This window comes from Myotis davidii, unplaced genomic scaffold, assembly GCF_000327345.1.
Source record: "Myotis davidii unplaced genomic scaffold, ASM32734v1 scaffold18, whole genome shotgun sequence".
Taxonomy (NCBI): Eukaryota; Metazoa; Chordata; class Mammalia; order Chiroptera; family Vespertilionidae; genus Myotis; species Myotis davidii.
In genome coordinates, this window is record NW_006292696.1 from 9,593,126 (window position 1) to 9,609,155 (window position 16,030).

General features: G+C 38.1%; 1 protein-coding gene across 2 annotated transcripts in view; it reads left to right on the plus strand.

The window, feature by feature from the left end:
- The first annotated feature begins 6,290 nt into the window (after positions 1–6,290).
- Positions 6,291–16,030, plus strand: part of GABRA6 (gamma-aminobutyric acid type A receptor alpha6 subunit) — a 16,375-nt gene continuing 6,635 nt past the window's right edge. Inside the window, exons 1-8 of one of the 2 annotated variants that reach the window (XM_006766322.2) lie at positions 6,291–6,664; positions 6,864–6,982; positions 7,528–7,595; positions 9,443–9,663; positions 9,755–9,837; positions 10,140–10,283; positions 10,673–10,825; positions 12,601–12,860. In XM_006766322.2, coding sequence (XP_006766385.1) covers positions 6,627–6,664; positions 6,864–6,982; positions 7,528–7,595; positions 9,443–9,663; positions 9,755–9,837; positions 10,140–10,283; positions 10,673–10,825; positions 12,601–12,860 — 1,086 coding nt within the window. In that variant the 5' untranslated portion in view covers positions 6,291–6,626. The remainder of the gene's footprint in view (positions 6,665–6,863; positions 6,983–7,527; positions 7,596–9,442; positions 9,664–9,754; positions 9,838–10,139; positions 10,284–10,672; positions 10,826–12,600; positions 12,861–16,030) is intronic. The other variant, XM_015565656.1, reaches the window with a different exon arrangement.

The following is a 16,030-nucleotide window of genomic DNA, read 5'->3' on the forward strand; positions in this document are numbered from 1 at the left end:
CCCACGCTATTTATGGATATTGACAAACTGATTCTAAAGTTTATATGGAGAGGCAAAACATCCATAATATCCAATACAATGCTTAAGGAGAAGAACAAAGTTGGAAGACTGATGATACCTGACTTCACAACTGACTATAAAACTAATCAAGACAGTGTGCGATTGGTGAAAGAATGGAGAAATAGATCGATAGAACAAAATAGAACCCAGAATAGACTCCCATAAATAAAATCAACTGATATATGACAAAGGACCAAAGGCAATTCAATGGAGCAAAGATAGTCTCTTCAACAAATGGCGCTGGAACAACTTGTGAACAGTGGGGAGAGGTCCCCACCCTCCTGGTTGCTGGTGGGAGTGGGCTTTTTGTGATATCCAGAGAAAGAGAATTTTCTGAGACTCCCACGGAAGTCTGAGATATTGTAGAAAGCTTTACTTCTGTGGAATGGCACCCCTTAGTTCCCAAGGTCCCATTTCCCTTTGACCCACCAAGGAAGAAGTCCCATTTTGCTTTCCCCAGAGCTTAGTTCAAAACCAGTGTGTTTCATGTTGGAACACAGTCTAATCCAGCATCAGCCTAGCTTAGTTTGTGCTCCCAGCTGGAGTCCATTAGTCCATTGTGTGTAGAGTCTGCATGGCCACATGACCATGGAGAGAACATGGGCAAGAGCAAAGTCAAAGGAACCAGAGAACTGAGAGAGAGAGAGAGAGAGAGAAACTCCTTTATCTATGGGATTATATATTCCCATATTTTCACAGGCTTGCTATGGCCCTGTGCTACCCTAAGCAATCCATGGTTCCCCAGGCTTGATTGACAGGCACTTCCCCTGTGTCACCCTGATTCACTGTGCATGTGCCCACTCCCCTGTTGTTGGACCCCTTCCCCCAAGTATTTGCAGGGCATGGACCAGTGATTCCCTGGGGAGGATGAAACCAGAGGTTCCTGGTGAAGCTGCCCAAATAGCTATGCTTTCCATGTCCGGCCTCCCTTTTGCTTCTTTCTTTTTGCTATTAACAAGAGAGGACAAACACAAGCAAAATCAGCTAGAATTCAGTTTTGACTTTGAATTTCCAGATTGCAAAAAATCCAAAGGAGAAACATGCACAGTTACACAGCTCGTAGAAAGAAAAAAAATATGTCCATTTCTCATCAACACAGAGATTTTTCTATCATGTAATTTTATAAGAAATTTCCCAGGTGGGACTTAATATAATGGATACTAACTAATGTACTAGATATAATGTCTTTTCATTCTTTTGTGTAGAAAACTTAAAAACTCAGTTTATAAATTAGAGATGTAACCCAAGAAGAGTGACTCTGAGAGGAACAACACTAATGGGATTCCACTATCTAGGCCTCTGATGGCCTACATGCTTTAATTGAATGTCAAATCCCTCTATCAGTCCTTATGTGTATAGTGGCTAGATTACCCATATTAGAGGACAATGAATTTAGCTGATTATTTTAAAAACTAGAGGCCCAGTGCACGAATTCATGTACAGGTGGTGTCTCTCAGCCTGGCTGGCGATTGAGGCCTATCATGGGGCTGGCCAGCTGGGGGGAGGGGTCATGGGAGGTTGGCTGTGGGAGTGCACTGACCACCAGAGGGCAGTTCCTGTGTTGAACATCTGCCCCCTAGTGGTCATTGCACGTCATAGCTAATGGTCAACTGGTAGTTCCAGTCATTCCAGTCGTGGCGGTCATAATGGTCGCTTAGGGTTTTTTATATAGAGATATTTCAAAAGATTATAATACAAAATATATATTGAGAAAATATTTCTCACAATTCTCACAGGCTCTGGCACACATTTCTGGGGATTTTGGCTAGCTAAAAGCGGAGTGTGGCAGTAGTAATAGAAATGTGACCTGCACTCTACCCTCTAAGCCTTCAAGCAGGAGTAAGGCATATCTTGCTGAAATAAATCTACCTAGAGGGAATTCTCTGCCTGTGACAGACCTCTTAGCTGCCCAACTTATCATTCATCCCTCTTACCCACCTGTAGTATAAAGGATTAAAACAAACAGAAAACAAACAAACAAAAAAAAACAGAAGAGAAGATTCCTTGCTACTGAAATTAGCCCAATTTCCTAGCTTTCTATAGCAAGTGTCAAAAGATTTTTGTAGGATTCACCTGGACATGTATCTGTGTATATTCATTCCCTAATTCAGAGAGCAAGGGATATTTTACAACCTCGTAAACTCCTCTGTGTTGAGAGAGATAGCCACGTGACTCAGTCCTTTCCCTTTCTCTGTGGGATGCGGACAGGATGACTGAGACTGAGGTGGCCTCCCTGAACCACAACGAGGGCGACCTGAAACCCAGCCATGTCAGCGCTGTGGCTGCTTAGCTGCCGAAGCCAGGATCTGCCTGCTCCATCCTTTTCTGTGAGAAGAGTAAACCGCTTTGTTTATGCCGCTGCAAGCTGGGTTTTCTCGGTTTACATCTAACATCTCTTACTGATAGAGCGCCGTAATAACCAAACAGGCAACAGCAACAAAGAGCTCACAGCAAGTCCACAGAGATGGACGGCTCTTTTAATTCTGACATCTCAGATACTCCACTCCTGGCATGCTCTCTCCAAAAGCCTGTTACAAGTCTATTGTAAAATAATTACTTGTTTCTTTGATGGTCAGGTTTTGTTACAGAGCTTTGCCAGGTGTGTGTGTGTGTGTGTGTGTGTGTGTGTGTGTTTGCGGGGATGGGGAGGGTTGTGATTTTTTTTGTTTTTTTTTTGGTTTCTGTGTGTGTGTGTGTGTGTGTGTGTGTGTGCGCGCGCGCGCAACATCATTAGTCCCTGACGAGTCTTTAGCTTCAAGTAGGCATCAAACACCTATTAGCCCCTTCTCTGAAGAGCCCCCCCAGTATCGCTTATTTTTTTCTCTCCCAGGTTAAATCACTTCTACATAAATAGCAATGCTCTTGATGTTTTACCCTGAGAGGAACCATTAAATCATGTAACATGAGAATATGAAGGATACCATTATTCTCATGAAGGCCTCTGCCCTTTTCATGACAGTTTCAAAACGTTTATTTGAATCATGTGCTTTGAGAATATCCCTTCACATGACAGTAGGTTTGGGATTTATATCTTATCCCAAGTCCGACAGAATTCATGGTAATAGACACCCATTCTGATTGCTCTTCTACAGCATTTCACCAGAGCTCATCACTGGGCCTGGTCCCAAAATTCCGTCCCCTGTCCTGTTCTCCAAGCACCTGATAAATAGGCAAACAGATTCTGGGATGTGGGTGGCACTGCTGCTGGAAGATGATGCTCAGTGGTCCCCTAGTGGCCGGAAAGAGTTCATGCAGGCTACTAAAATGCTTTCCACTCCTTGGAGTGGTGAGAGATTCATTAGGCAGTGAGATCAAGTAGATTCAATGTTCCAGCCCTTCTAGAAAGCCCAGGGAATACACTCAGGATTCAACCTTCCCTAGGTGGGCTCTGCAGCCAGTCATGCAGTGTAACCAGGAGTCAAACTGTATCTTCATAGCCAGAAGTTTTGCTTTTAAGTTCAGGATATAGTCTCCTGAATTAAGTGGCTCCTTTTAGGAGCTAGTGACACTAAGTCACTTATCTGGAGTGAAAAAGAAGAGGGATGCATAAGGAAGATGCAGTGCTTTAGGGAGGAACTGCAGGGCAGAAATGAGACCTCTACTATGAAGGAACAGAATCAGGGAGGCTGTCAGAAATACAGGCAGCTGCTAGCTCAAGGTGTTTGTTTGTTTGTTGGGTGTTTTTTTTTTTTTTTTTGGTGGGGGGGGGTGAGTGATGTATTCTGTACAACTGCTGCATTTCTGTTTTTTATCTCTCTACAGCTATTTCTCATGTTGCATGAACTTGGCAAAACATGCTGTCCACAACAACCAGCAGCCTTAATTCATACAGAGACCAAACTCTAATTTTTTTTAAACTCCATTTCTAGTGCTGGAGAGAAAAGATTTGATTTGGCTAAAAATGATGATGATGATAATGATTATAGTGATGCTTGGAGAATTGGCAAGCCACATGTAAATGAATGAAACTAGATTACAGTTTGTCCTCATGTACAAAAATTAATTCAAAATGGATCAAAGACCTAAATATAAGATCTGAAACAATAAATTACATAGAATAAAACATAGATACTAAACTTATGGACCTTGGTCTCAGAGAAGATTTTATGAATTTCCAAAAGCAAGGAAAGGTAAGGCAAATATAAATAAATGGGACTATATAAAACTAAAAATATTCTGAACAGCAAAAGAAACTGCTAACAAAACAAAAAGGCAACCAACCTGAAACAATCTGATGGTTCCTCAAAAAATTAAGAATAGAATTACCATATAACCTAGCAACCCTCTTCTAGGTATCTACTTAAAAAATTTGAAAATATTTATTTGCAAAGAATATGCATTCCTCTGTTCATTGCAGCACTATTCACAGTGGCCAAGACATGGAAACAAATGAAGTGTCCTTTGATAGAGGACTTGAAGGATTTGATAAAGAAGATATGAGATTTTATATATATACCTATATATATAAAAGCCTAAGTGACCATTAAGACTGAATGACTGGAATGACTGGAACAACCAGACCAGTCGACCAGTCACATGACATGCACTGACCACCAGGGGGCAGACACTCAATGCAGAAGCTGCTCCCTTCCGCACCTAGCCCAGCGATCATCGCCTCCTCTCCCAACCTCTCTGGGGCCTTTGGACCCAGGCTGGGATGGGGAACTACGGGTGGATGGTGGCAGATACGGCCCCATTCCCAGTGGTGCCAAGGGCTGGCTTCTTCCTTCGGAGCCAGCAGCCAACCTCCTGTGCCCCATCCCTCCCCCCGGCCAGCAGGCCCCAATCAATCCAGCCCTGACTGGCCCTGACTGCTGGCCAGGCCTAGGGGACCCACCCATGCACAAATGAACCTTGAGAATATCATGTAAGCAAAATAAATTAGTCAGAGAAAACTAAGAACCACATGATTTCACTCATATGTGAGATATAATACTGAAACTCATAGACACAGCAGTACGGTGGTTACCAGAGAAAGGGGTGGGGGTAGTAAAGGGTAAAGAAGACACAATACATGGTGACAGAAGATGATTTGACTTTGGGAGGTGGGTACACAATGCAATATACAGGTCATGAATCTCAGAAATGTTTACTTTATATAATCTTATTAACCAATGTCACTCCAATAAATTTAATTTAAAAAACTATTCATAGAAAATCTTGTATCCTTCCTGTTTCTGTTGTTTCTTTTTGGTTATAGATAATGTCTTGAAATGCTCTTCAAATGACTTATGTCTTCAGAAATGACTCTAAGATTGTGTTACATGTATGCAATAGTTGCCATTGCCTTAGTAGAATTTAGGTCTGAAAGTACAGACTTGGGTAAATTAGGTGGATAGTGAGTGAATTTGATTTGGCAGGAGGATGGTGAAGTGACATATTTCTCTTTTGTTCTAGGTTTCTGAATTAATGCATACATATTAATATATAAAATTAATATATAATAATCAATATGTAATATATAATGTTTTCCTTTATTGTGATTACTTTTTACTTTAAAGATGAAAATTTTAAGGCTTAACGAGACTTCTTTTACTCCATCATGCTCCTACCAGACTGGTAAAAATGCTATTTCTTGGGTTCAAACACCTGTGGCAAACCCAGTAAAACAGTACCAGCAACATCATCATTAACCATGTCTACAGATGCTTTATTCTTACAGCATTTCTACCTGGGGAAACTTACTCAGCTATTTCCAGACATTGTCTCTTACAGGCACCATTCATGAAGCTGGCCAGGTTTCTAAAGATAATGGTAGGATCTATTTATATATCTTAGTTTGAGATGACACACTTTTAACAGGAAAGATCAGCAAAGTACTTGAAGAAAACAAAACATAAATAAATAAATAAATAAATAAATAAATAAATAAATAAATAAATAAATCACTATCCCAACAGCAAGATGGCCAGGATTTGTTCTGCTGGGTTATAAGTTCTTTTCAATGAACAATCAAGGATAATTTTTAAACACACGAGAGGTGTGTTTGACACAAGAAAGCTGATGAAATCAGAAAGAGAACCTAAGAGGATCTCAATATCACTAGACTTTTTAAGCAGGAAGAGCTGTGTAGGAATCCTTCTGTGAACCATAGAAATAATAAATGCTAAGCCCATTGGAACATAATCTCAATCAGCAAGATGCCACTGCTTTCCAGATTTCCTCACAGGGCTCTGCTAGCTCCCTGCCAAAACTAGCAGTGGCTTCTTCCTTCCAATCTCCCCTAATGCCTTATTCGATTATTGTCACTGCTCTCCAACCATGCACTGTCCTGTCCCTGCCGACGCTCATTTCCCAAACCAGTGAGGCGGAGGAGGCTGGGTGTCCATCAGAACGTAGTCTGAGAATACAAACCACCGTCTTCCACGTGAAAAAAGAACAAGGGGGACCCCCTCAGAACTTGTCTGGCAACCTCAGCATCTACTGGATTCCTGGCTGGATGCAGACAAGGAAAAGAGACATGAGGGGGTCCAGAAGGTTGCTCTAGTTGATTGGCAAAGGGGAGCTGGTTGCTGGGGAAGACAAACCAGGAGAAAGGCAAAGTGGGCATTACAGGGCACTGCAGAATGGCATCACCTCTGCCCTGGCTGTACATTATTTTATGGTGAGTACAATCTTTTTCCTGATTTTTTCCTTTTAGCTCAGAGGAAAGGAGAAACACACACCCACTGGGTGGCTTCTATACCAAACCATGAAAGAAGCCGGGGTGGTGTGGCATTGGCCGTGGTGGGGAAGACACAGGTGACTGAGCAGCACAAATTCTCTGAGACTGGGAGTGGGGATCATTGACTGTCTACTCACAGGGTAGAAAATGTCCAAGGGGACTTTGAAGATGAAGGAAACGCCTACTCCAAGAACGTCAGTCGTATCCTGGACAACTTGCTTGAAGGCTATGACAATCGGCTACGGCCGGGATTTGGAGGTGAGAGGCAATATCCTTTCGTAGACCAAGCATCTGTACTCCTTCCCCCTTACTGCCATTCCAAGGCAGGGGTCCTGGAGAGAGGCCATGTGTGTATTCCCATCCACTATCGGCCCCTCTTCAATTAGAGATCTCACATGTGAGTTATTTGAACTCTTTCAGCCTCAATTTCCTCAACTGTAGTGTGAGTGTATGAGTAGTGCTTACCTGATAGAGTTGTGTAAGTGTTGAATGAGATTGTCCATGTGAAACACTGTTTTCATAGCATTTGTCCCATTAAATCTATCAATTAGTTTTTTGGGTTTTTTTTTTAGAGTTCTCCCCTAGTTCTTTTCCTTAAATTCCTCAAATTGACCAGATTAAATTCAAAATAAGGCAACTGGTATGAATTTTTAGAGTTGAAAAATTCAAGGACCCCACTACTGGGACTTTAGGATGGGTTGGAGATACCAGCTGTGAGAAGGGGCTTTGCTTTAGAGTCATTAAATTCAGATCCTTCAACTTCCCTGGTGATAACTGCCCCCATTCTTCTGGGCTAATTTCAGGTGCTGTCACTGAAGTCAAAACAGACATTTACGTGACCAGTTTTGGGCCCGTGTCAGATGTGGAGATGGTGAGTGAGTTCTGAGTGAGGAGGGCAACTTGACTTAGGGGGAGAGAGGGCCAGGACCCAGAACTAATGATAACGGGCAGTTACCAAGCACCATAATGCACCATGTGAACTGATGCTGGGAGAGCATGGCCATTAGAGCAGATTCCTGGCTTAACCTCCTTCACCAAGGGCTCTGCTTGAGCACTTTAATCTGAGGGATTTTATAATTGGGCCTCCTCTCCCCTCTTCCATCCACATGTCATGCGCTGATTCTTACCTACAAAGAGAAGATCTTTCACATCTTTATGAATTCTTAGTAAATGTTTCGAGTAGCAAAACGAAAAACCAACAAAGGTACCATGTCAGAGTATAGTGAGAATATCCATGAAAGTTAAAACATAGATTTTTTTTTGTAGCACACCATTTCTAGTATATTTAATTAAAAGAGTGAAGGGAGTCACTTGGAAAGGCCAATGCTGTCTACCTTTTATGTAGTGAATAGACCAGTAGGTGTTCTGGGGCCTCTGCTCCAGGTACAGATGGCAGTATTCATCAAAGGATATTTATAGTAAGTGGCAATGAAAACCTGACCTAGCCTCCTAGAACAAAGTAGACTATAATATGCTGTCATAGTTCTTAGGTAGAATTTCCTCCTAAAAGTAAAATATAAATACTAAAACTGAAATGAGCATAACTTTGTAAAGAAGTGCCTCATTGCATTTTATTAGGGAAATATAATTTTAGATAAACAGTTGTTAGAGACTTTTTCATGGTCTGCTTTTTGAGTTGACAAGAAAAGGAAAAAGAAGAAAAGAAAGGAAGAAAAAGGCAGAAATAAAAGAGGAAAAAGTTAAATGAAAGAAAATAAGAACGATGAGGAGATAGGGACTTTATTTAAGAGGCAAATGTCTTAAGATCAGAATCTTCAATTATTTCACTACCATATTTTTCATTTGAGTACTGAGTCACCTATGTATAAATAAGCACAACCATATTCTACTGTATTATTTAATATCTGGGGATACTTGGAACTTTTTGCATTTGTCTCCTTTCTTCTTGTACAATAGAGCCTTGTTATAGCCTGAATCATTATTATATGAATCTATTGTGTCAAATTAGATATTAAAATATAATCACCATTTGTAGTAATAGGTCTAGTAAAAGAACACATAAAGTAAGCAAAGCAATTATTGTCAATATTTTGATATAATTACATTGTTATTTATCATTGACTTTTGCAATAACCCTCATCGTAATTCTTAGAATCTTAATGTTATTTAATAAAAGCCACACATTAAAACTCATAATTATTATTGTGTATACTTGAATAATATTCATTCTGATTATTCATGATAACATTTGCTTTTATGTTCTCTGAAAACATATAAAATAATTATGATGTGCAGTAAGAGCCTGCTCATCCAGTAAATTTTATCCTTGGAACTAAATGTTATCATGATGCTCAGAGACACCTTTGAAGGTGAATGAATTGTTAAGGGGAATGGTTAGCCTAATTGATGATAAGGAGGGCAGCACAAAACCTAGAGTGTTTATCTTTTCATATTTTTCTTTTAAATTAAGGATGGAGGTATTGAAAAGTTGATAGTGAAGAGATGGGTGACAGAAACAGAAGTATGTTGAGGATGGTCAACGTTAAGGAGGGAAATTTGCACAGCACAGCACTATTGTATGATAATACAAACTTGGAGAAAAATAACAATTCACTGAAATTTTAACTTTCCCGATAGGTTATTGCCATAAAAAGTTGCTTTGTTCCTTAAGTTTTAGGATTGGGTAGATAAGCTGGTGAATAAACTATTCTAATAAACCATCTGCCCAGCCTGCATGAATATCTTATTTTCTCTTAGGAGTATACCATGGATGTTTTCTTCCGGCAGACTTGGACTGATGAGAGGTTGAAGTTTAGAGGGCCAACTGAGATTCTGAGTTTGAATAACTTGATGGTCAGTAAAATCTGGACACCTGATACTTTTTTCAGGAATGGCAAAAAATCAATTGCTCACAATATGACAACTCCTAATAAACTCTTCAGAATAATGCAGAATGGAACCATTCTCTACACCATGAGGTAAGGTGTTTTTTTTTTCCAATTCTACTGCCTCTGCCCAACTCATGTGTCCATCATACTTACTCAGAACCTTTCACTTCAATGTTCCTAGGCTTACCATCAATGCCGACTGTCCTATGAGGCTGGTTAATTTTCCAATGGATGGGCATGCTTGCCCACTCAAGTTTGGGAGTTGTAAGTTACAAAATGCTTCTAAGAGTCAAAAACTGCATTAAAATATGCCATTATTTGGTTTTAGTCAGAGACTAGAAAGCAAAAGAGAAATATAACTATGACATTCAAAGTGTGATTCCTGGAATATACTTACTTAATCATATCTGTCACCATCAGAGCTTTCAGTTACTCAGATTAAAGAAAAGCAGTAAAGAAAGTTCATGTCTGTATTTCCTTTTTTTAGACGAACAAAATTTGCTTTGAAAGAAAAACCCACTACTAGTCAGATTCACTATTATGTTTAATTTGTTTAAAAAATGCAGATGCCTACCCCAAAAGTGAAATCATATACACATGGAAAAAAGGACCACTTTACTCAGTCGAAGTCCCAGAGGAATCTTCGAGCCTCCTCCAGTATGATCTGATTGGACAAACAGCATCGAGTGAGACGATTAAATCTAACACAGGTGAGAATTTGACCAATGCATGGATGCAAAGTGACTCCAGGGGCATCTTCAAAATATCTATTTCTTCTTCCTTTGCATTAGCCGTCCTCAGAGAAGCTTGATGTTTTGAAGTGATGAGTAGTTTTCTTTAAAATTGATTTTGCAACCATGTGCATGTAAAGATTTGTATATCCTTGTAATGAATAGTTTTGGATGAAAATGACACAAAGAACCCCACTGAAAACAGTGAGCGGATGTATCTATCATCTGATGATTAATGCATTTGTCATTCATTAAAATATGCCTTTGCTTATTTTCTCCTGGCCCATGTTAATTTAAAAACCTGAGAGGTTTATTCCCAACTGTATTCTTTTTACACACGATCAACTGATGTATGTGTCTTCCAACAGGTGAATACGTAATAATGACAGTTAATTTCCATTTGCAAAGGAAGATGGGCTACTTCATGATTCAGATATATACACCTTGCATTATGACCGTCATTCTTTCCCAGGTGTCTTTCTGGATTAATAAGGAGTCTGTTCCTGCCAGAACTGTCTTTGGTATGCTTCACTCTTTGGACTCTATTTCCATTCATCCTCCAGCTCTCATGCCTTGGGTATTTTAGGGAAATATTCACACCAGTGCACTTTTTCAGTCCACAAAGGAAATAGACACGTATCTCATTCAGACACATGTATCAGGTAAAATGACCCTTATCTTATTACAAACTGTGTGGTGAATCAACAAAAAATTTGTCTGAGTGAGAATTCTGGCTAGTTTCCTGTGACTTTCATATGTCCTACTTAGTAGGGTTTAAAAAAAAATCTCTATTTTTCAGAACCAAGAGAGTGCTTAAAGTTAAAACCTACATGTAAATCCATAAAAAAGGCTAAGTTATTGAACCTATATCATATACATTGTATCTCACTTTATTAGGTTGAACCATAAAAAATTGCTCTTTTTCTATGTCTAAAAATAGTTAAGTATTACTAATTTCCCATGTTTCAACCTAAATATTTAGTCCTATTTATGATGAATAGAACCACCACTAGTTTTGATGAAAGAAAGTAAAATAAGTAAAATGAGATATAACAGAAAATATCAGCACTAACAATATTAACCTTTTATGAGTTGTTATGATTACCAATTTGGCAGTTCCTAAGGAAGACCAAAGTTGAACTGAAATATCAGATGAATTTTGACTTTTTAATTTACTATATTAAAATAGATCTTTTTATACAAATTATAAAAGAATAGCTATATTACAATGTTGACCATATTCAAATTATATAAATTCCCCAACTCAGAATTTAAGACAGAAAGCTACTGGCAGATGAATAACAAAATTATTTTCTTGTGAGAAAGTACTTTGAGTTAGAAACATCGATCATCTGCCTCCTGCACATCCACCACCGGGGATGTGCCTGCAACCCAGGTACATGCCCTTGACTGGAATCGAACCCGGGACCTCTCAGTCCGCAGGCTGATGCTCTATCCACTGAGCCAAACCGGTTTCGGCAGAAAGTACTTTACTTTAAAACCAAGCTAGAAATATTAAAAAACTTGAGAAACTCAATTTATGATTATTATTCACTAGAGGTTCGGTGCACAAAATTCGTGCACAGTGAGGGGGTATCCCTCAGCCCAGCCTGCACTCTCTCCAATCTGGGACCCCTCGGAGGATAAGGGATTGGGCCTAAACCAGCAGTCAGACAATCCAGGACCATTGGCTCCTAACCGTTCACCTGCCTGCCTGCCTGATTGCCCCTAACCTCTCTGCCTGCCTACCTGATTGCCCCTAACTGTTCTCCCCTGCCAGCCTGATAGCCCCTAACTGCCTCTGCCTTGGCCCCCGCCACCGTGGCTTTGTCCGGAAGAACGTCTGTAAGGATGTCCGGAAGACATCTGGTCTAATTAGCATATTACCCTTTTATTAGTATAGATACCAAAGTTCTTAAATATGATCAAAGATATTATCAGCTATTAAAATTGATCAGAAGTTCAAGGTTTTATTACTTTAGTGATAATATGCTTCAAGTTTTCTAAAGAAGTAAACAACTAAAATTTTTCATGACTTAAATTATATAACAGTTCAGCTAAATCAATTCAAAAAATATGTTTTGAGTTATTATAATGTACAGGTCACTGCACTAGGTATGAACAGATACAAAAATGAAAATACCTATCATAATAATTGTGAACAATTATAAAGCAGAAACAATAACAAAAATTACATTTGGAGAGTGTTTAATCCTCGCCAACAACATGTTCTCATTTCATCTTTTTATTGCATTCTAAATGCTAATACTGCATTTCTTATTCTTTTTCATTCCAGGGATCACCACTGTTTTGACCATGACCACTTTAAGCATCAGTGCCCGGCACTCCTTGCCGAAAGTGTCCTATGCAACCGCCATGGACTGGTTCATAGCTGTGTGCTTCGCTTTTGTCTTCTCTGCTCTTATTGAGTTTGCAGCTGTCAACTACTTCACCAATCTTCAGACACAAAAGGCCAAAAGAAAGACACAGACTGCAGCCTCACCCCCAGCGACAATATCAAAAGCAATGGAACCCTTGGAAGCCGAAATTGTCTTGGTAATTGTTTATTTTACTACTCTTACCCTCCATATGGAAAGGTAATCCAAACGGTGATCACAAACAACAAAATAGTCCCAAAGTAGTACTCGTTGAGCACGAGTTACATAAGCCTAGTTCCAGGCCAACTTCTTTTCTAATTTCACAGAAAAAAAGCCAAGTAACAATCCTTCACTTATCTTTGACCTAAACTTTTGGCATGTCTCTCTCATCACCCTCATTAGTACCGGCAGGTCCCAAGCTCTCAGAGACAAGAAAATTCTTCTTAGCCTTTAGATGCTTGCTTGGAACAGGTTCACTCAAACCAACTAGGGAGAATAAAGTAAAAAATAATAATAATGTTTTTAATGAGCCTTTGAGACTTCAGGGCCTGAAGGAAATAAACAGGGACTCCGAAGGAACGGACAATTTTTATTGGAAATCAGCTTGCTGGTTTCATTCATGAGGACAGGATGTGAGTATTAGGTTCTATGAATGCTGAGTCATAAGCCAAGTTTTTGAAGCATATGAAAAAATTCTCATATTCATATATGAAAACGTTGATATAAGTATGGTTTTAGTCAAAGGCTTATGCTCAGTGAGCAATACCTATACAATTCAGTTTAGAGTTGCCGTGGCTAAGCTCTGGCCCCCAAAGGTGCTTTGAGTAAGAAACAAATGACAGCATTAATAATTCAAGGGTCATAATGTGTCCCCAAATTTCAACTTTACATATGAGTGAATTCTCTCAACAATTAAGTTGCACAAACTTTTTAAATGGATTATAGAATTGACAAGTATACATTTTTGTATGAATACAAAGTCAAAACAGTGACTCCTGAAAAGAGAAAAATTTTGCTCTATAAAATTAAGTAATGTAGATATTTCAACTGAAAATTTCCTTGTAATTGATCAATTCTCTTGAACATTCTAAATTGTAGAACCACATACAGTCCAGCTAATTCTTGGTTAATTTTTATGATAAAAATTATAAGGCTATGTGTACTCTACTTCTCAAATACTCAGGCATCTATCAGCTAAAGAATGATAATTTTTTACTTAAATTTTTCTCTTTGATAAACTAAGAAATTTGTTTGAGAATTTACATTTTCTGCAAGGAATAAAATAAGGCTATTCCCATGATAAATGGAAATATATAATGTAAATATTTTTTCTTGAATTATCACTAACTAAAAAACAGGTCATGTAATATAGTCCAATGATTTTCACTTACAAATTGAAAACAGAGGAAATTATTAGTTACTAGTTGGTAGAAAAACTAGAAATTGATTTTAGAACTCCTGATATCCACAAACTGTACAGAGGCCCTCCCCTCCCCAGCAATTCCTCAAACACTGAAACATACAATGTTTTCAGAATGTAGGTGAGGTCATTCCCCAAATTCTTCCCTTGACATAATGATGTGTGTGTGTGTGTTTTTTTTAATGTAGATATGTTTTGGAAGGTGATAAAAATATAAATTTTATAACAAAAATGTTAGTCTGAAGATTTAGTCCAAAACACTTGAAAATCACTTTTTTCAAAAAAAATAAATTCCAAATGTTTTTGAGAATTATTTTATGTTAGTAAAAATAAGTGATTATGCTATAAACCATCTGTATTTACATAGGTATATAATCAACATATTGTCCAAAGGTTATATATTAACATACATCCATAAAGGAAGAAGAATTAATGTTTATAAGAATTCAGTTTAACAGTTCATTACTTGAGAAACGGTAAAAATTAAAAGAGAAATTCATGAGAAACAGGGTAAAAAAATAACTGATGACTTTGAACATGCTCATTGGTCTAATGTGGAAATAAAAAGGAAGACCAACTTCTTTAACTCTTTTGAAATATATATTACTGAGAGGAATATGATTTCAAATCCTTGGAGAAAGTATGGTTACTATTCTTTTAGACTTTATTTTAAAGGTATAATTTATTAATAAGACGAAATTTAAGATCTCAGGCTTTCATATAAACTATCTTCTGCAATCCTTTGGGAAGCTGGTTACAATATTGCATTTAAATCATCTCAAAGTACCCTTTTTTGCAAGTTGACGTGTTTCTTATGAATTATATATTTCTAAACCTGGCTCAACTTAAAATATTTAAGGCAATGAAAAGAAGAATTTCATTTTTGAAAGGCTAGGTCAAAGCATAAAAATAAAAACAAAAATTAAACTTACCAATACAAATCTTATAGATGTCAAAAATGAATATAGATGATTACATAGAATATTTACATTTTATTTATTTATGTCAAAACTTGGACGCTTGTCTTATACAACAAAGCAGAACAAAAATTATACAACACAATGGTATATTATGATTGCTAGGTCATTTTTTCCTTTCAAATATCATGACATTTAAAAATGCCTATCCAGTTGTAATCAAAATAACACTACTTGAGTAACTTGGACATTGAAATAGCATGCCAATGGTGAAGCTGAAATGAAATAAGAGTTTGAATATTTTATGATTCTAAGTTTTATATTTTAAAAGACTCACTGCTTTTCATAAGCAACTTCTTATAATAAATGTAGAGAAAAATGTATCACTGATTTTGACCTTAAAATACAATATAACTAGAGGCCCGATGCATGAAATTCATGGAAGAGCAGGCCTTCCTTCCCCCGGCTGCTGGCACCAGCTTCCTTCTGGCACCCGGGACCCAGGCTTCCCTTGCAGCCCTGGCTTCATCTGGAAGGTCGTCTGGAAGGATATCTGGTCTAATTAGTATATTACGCTTTTGTTATTATAGATAATGACAAGAAATTCAGGCATTTTAAATCCAGTACTCAAACAGGAAGAAACGCATAAAACTAAATCCTCAGAAGTACTTATAGACTAATTAGTTTTCTGTTTTTAAGGCATTTGGAACTGGAGACTTTATTTTATTTAAGTTTTGAGAGGGAATTATCCACAATTTCTCTTGTATTTATATGGTATTTTTCCTGACTGTTTTAATCTGGTAGGTTATCTAGGCATTAGAGAGGGATTTCTGTCTTTATATTTCAGAACTTGCATTTGAGGTATAGTATTCTGCATGCAAAACCAAGTTTGGACCTTGATCTCTTTTTGAATGGTTTGCTAACTTCCTTACTATTTTAAAAGTCCAAGCCCTCATTACTTGTTCCTAAGAGAATCACCTCCCCACAACGCCCCCCCCCCCCCCCCCCCCA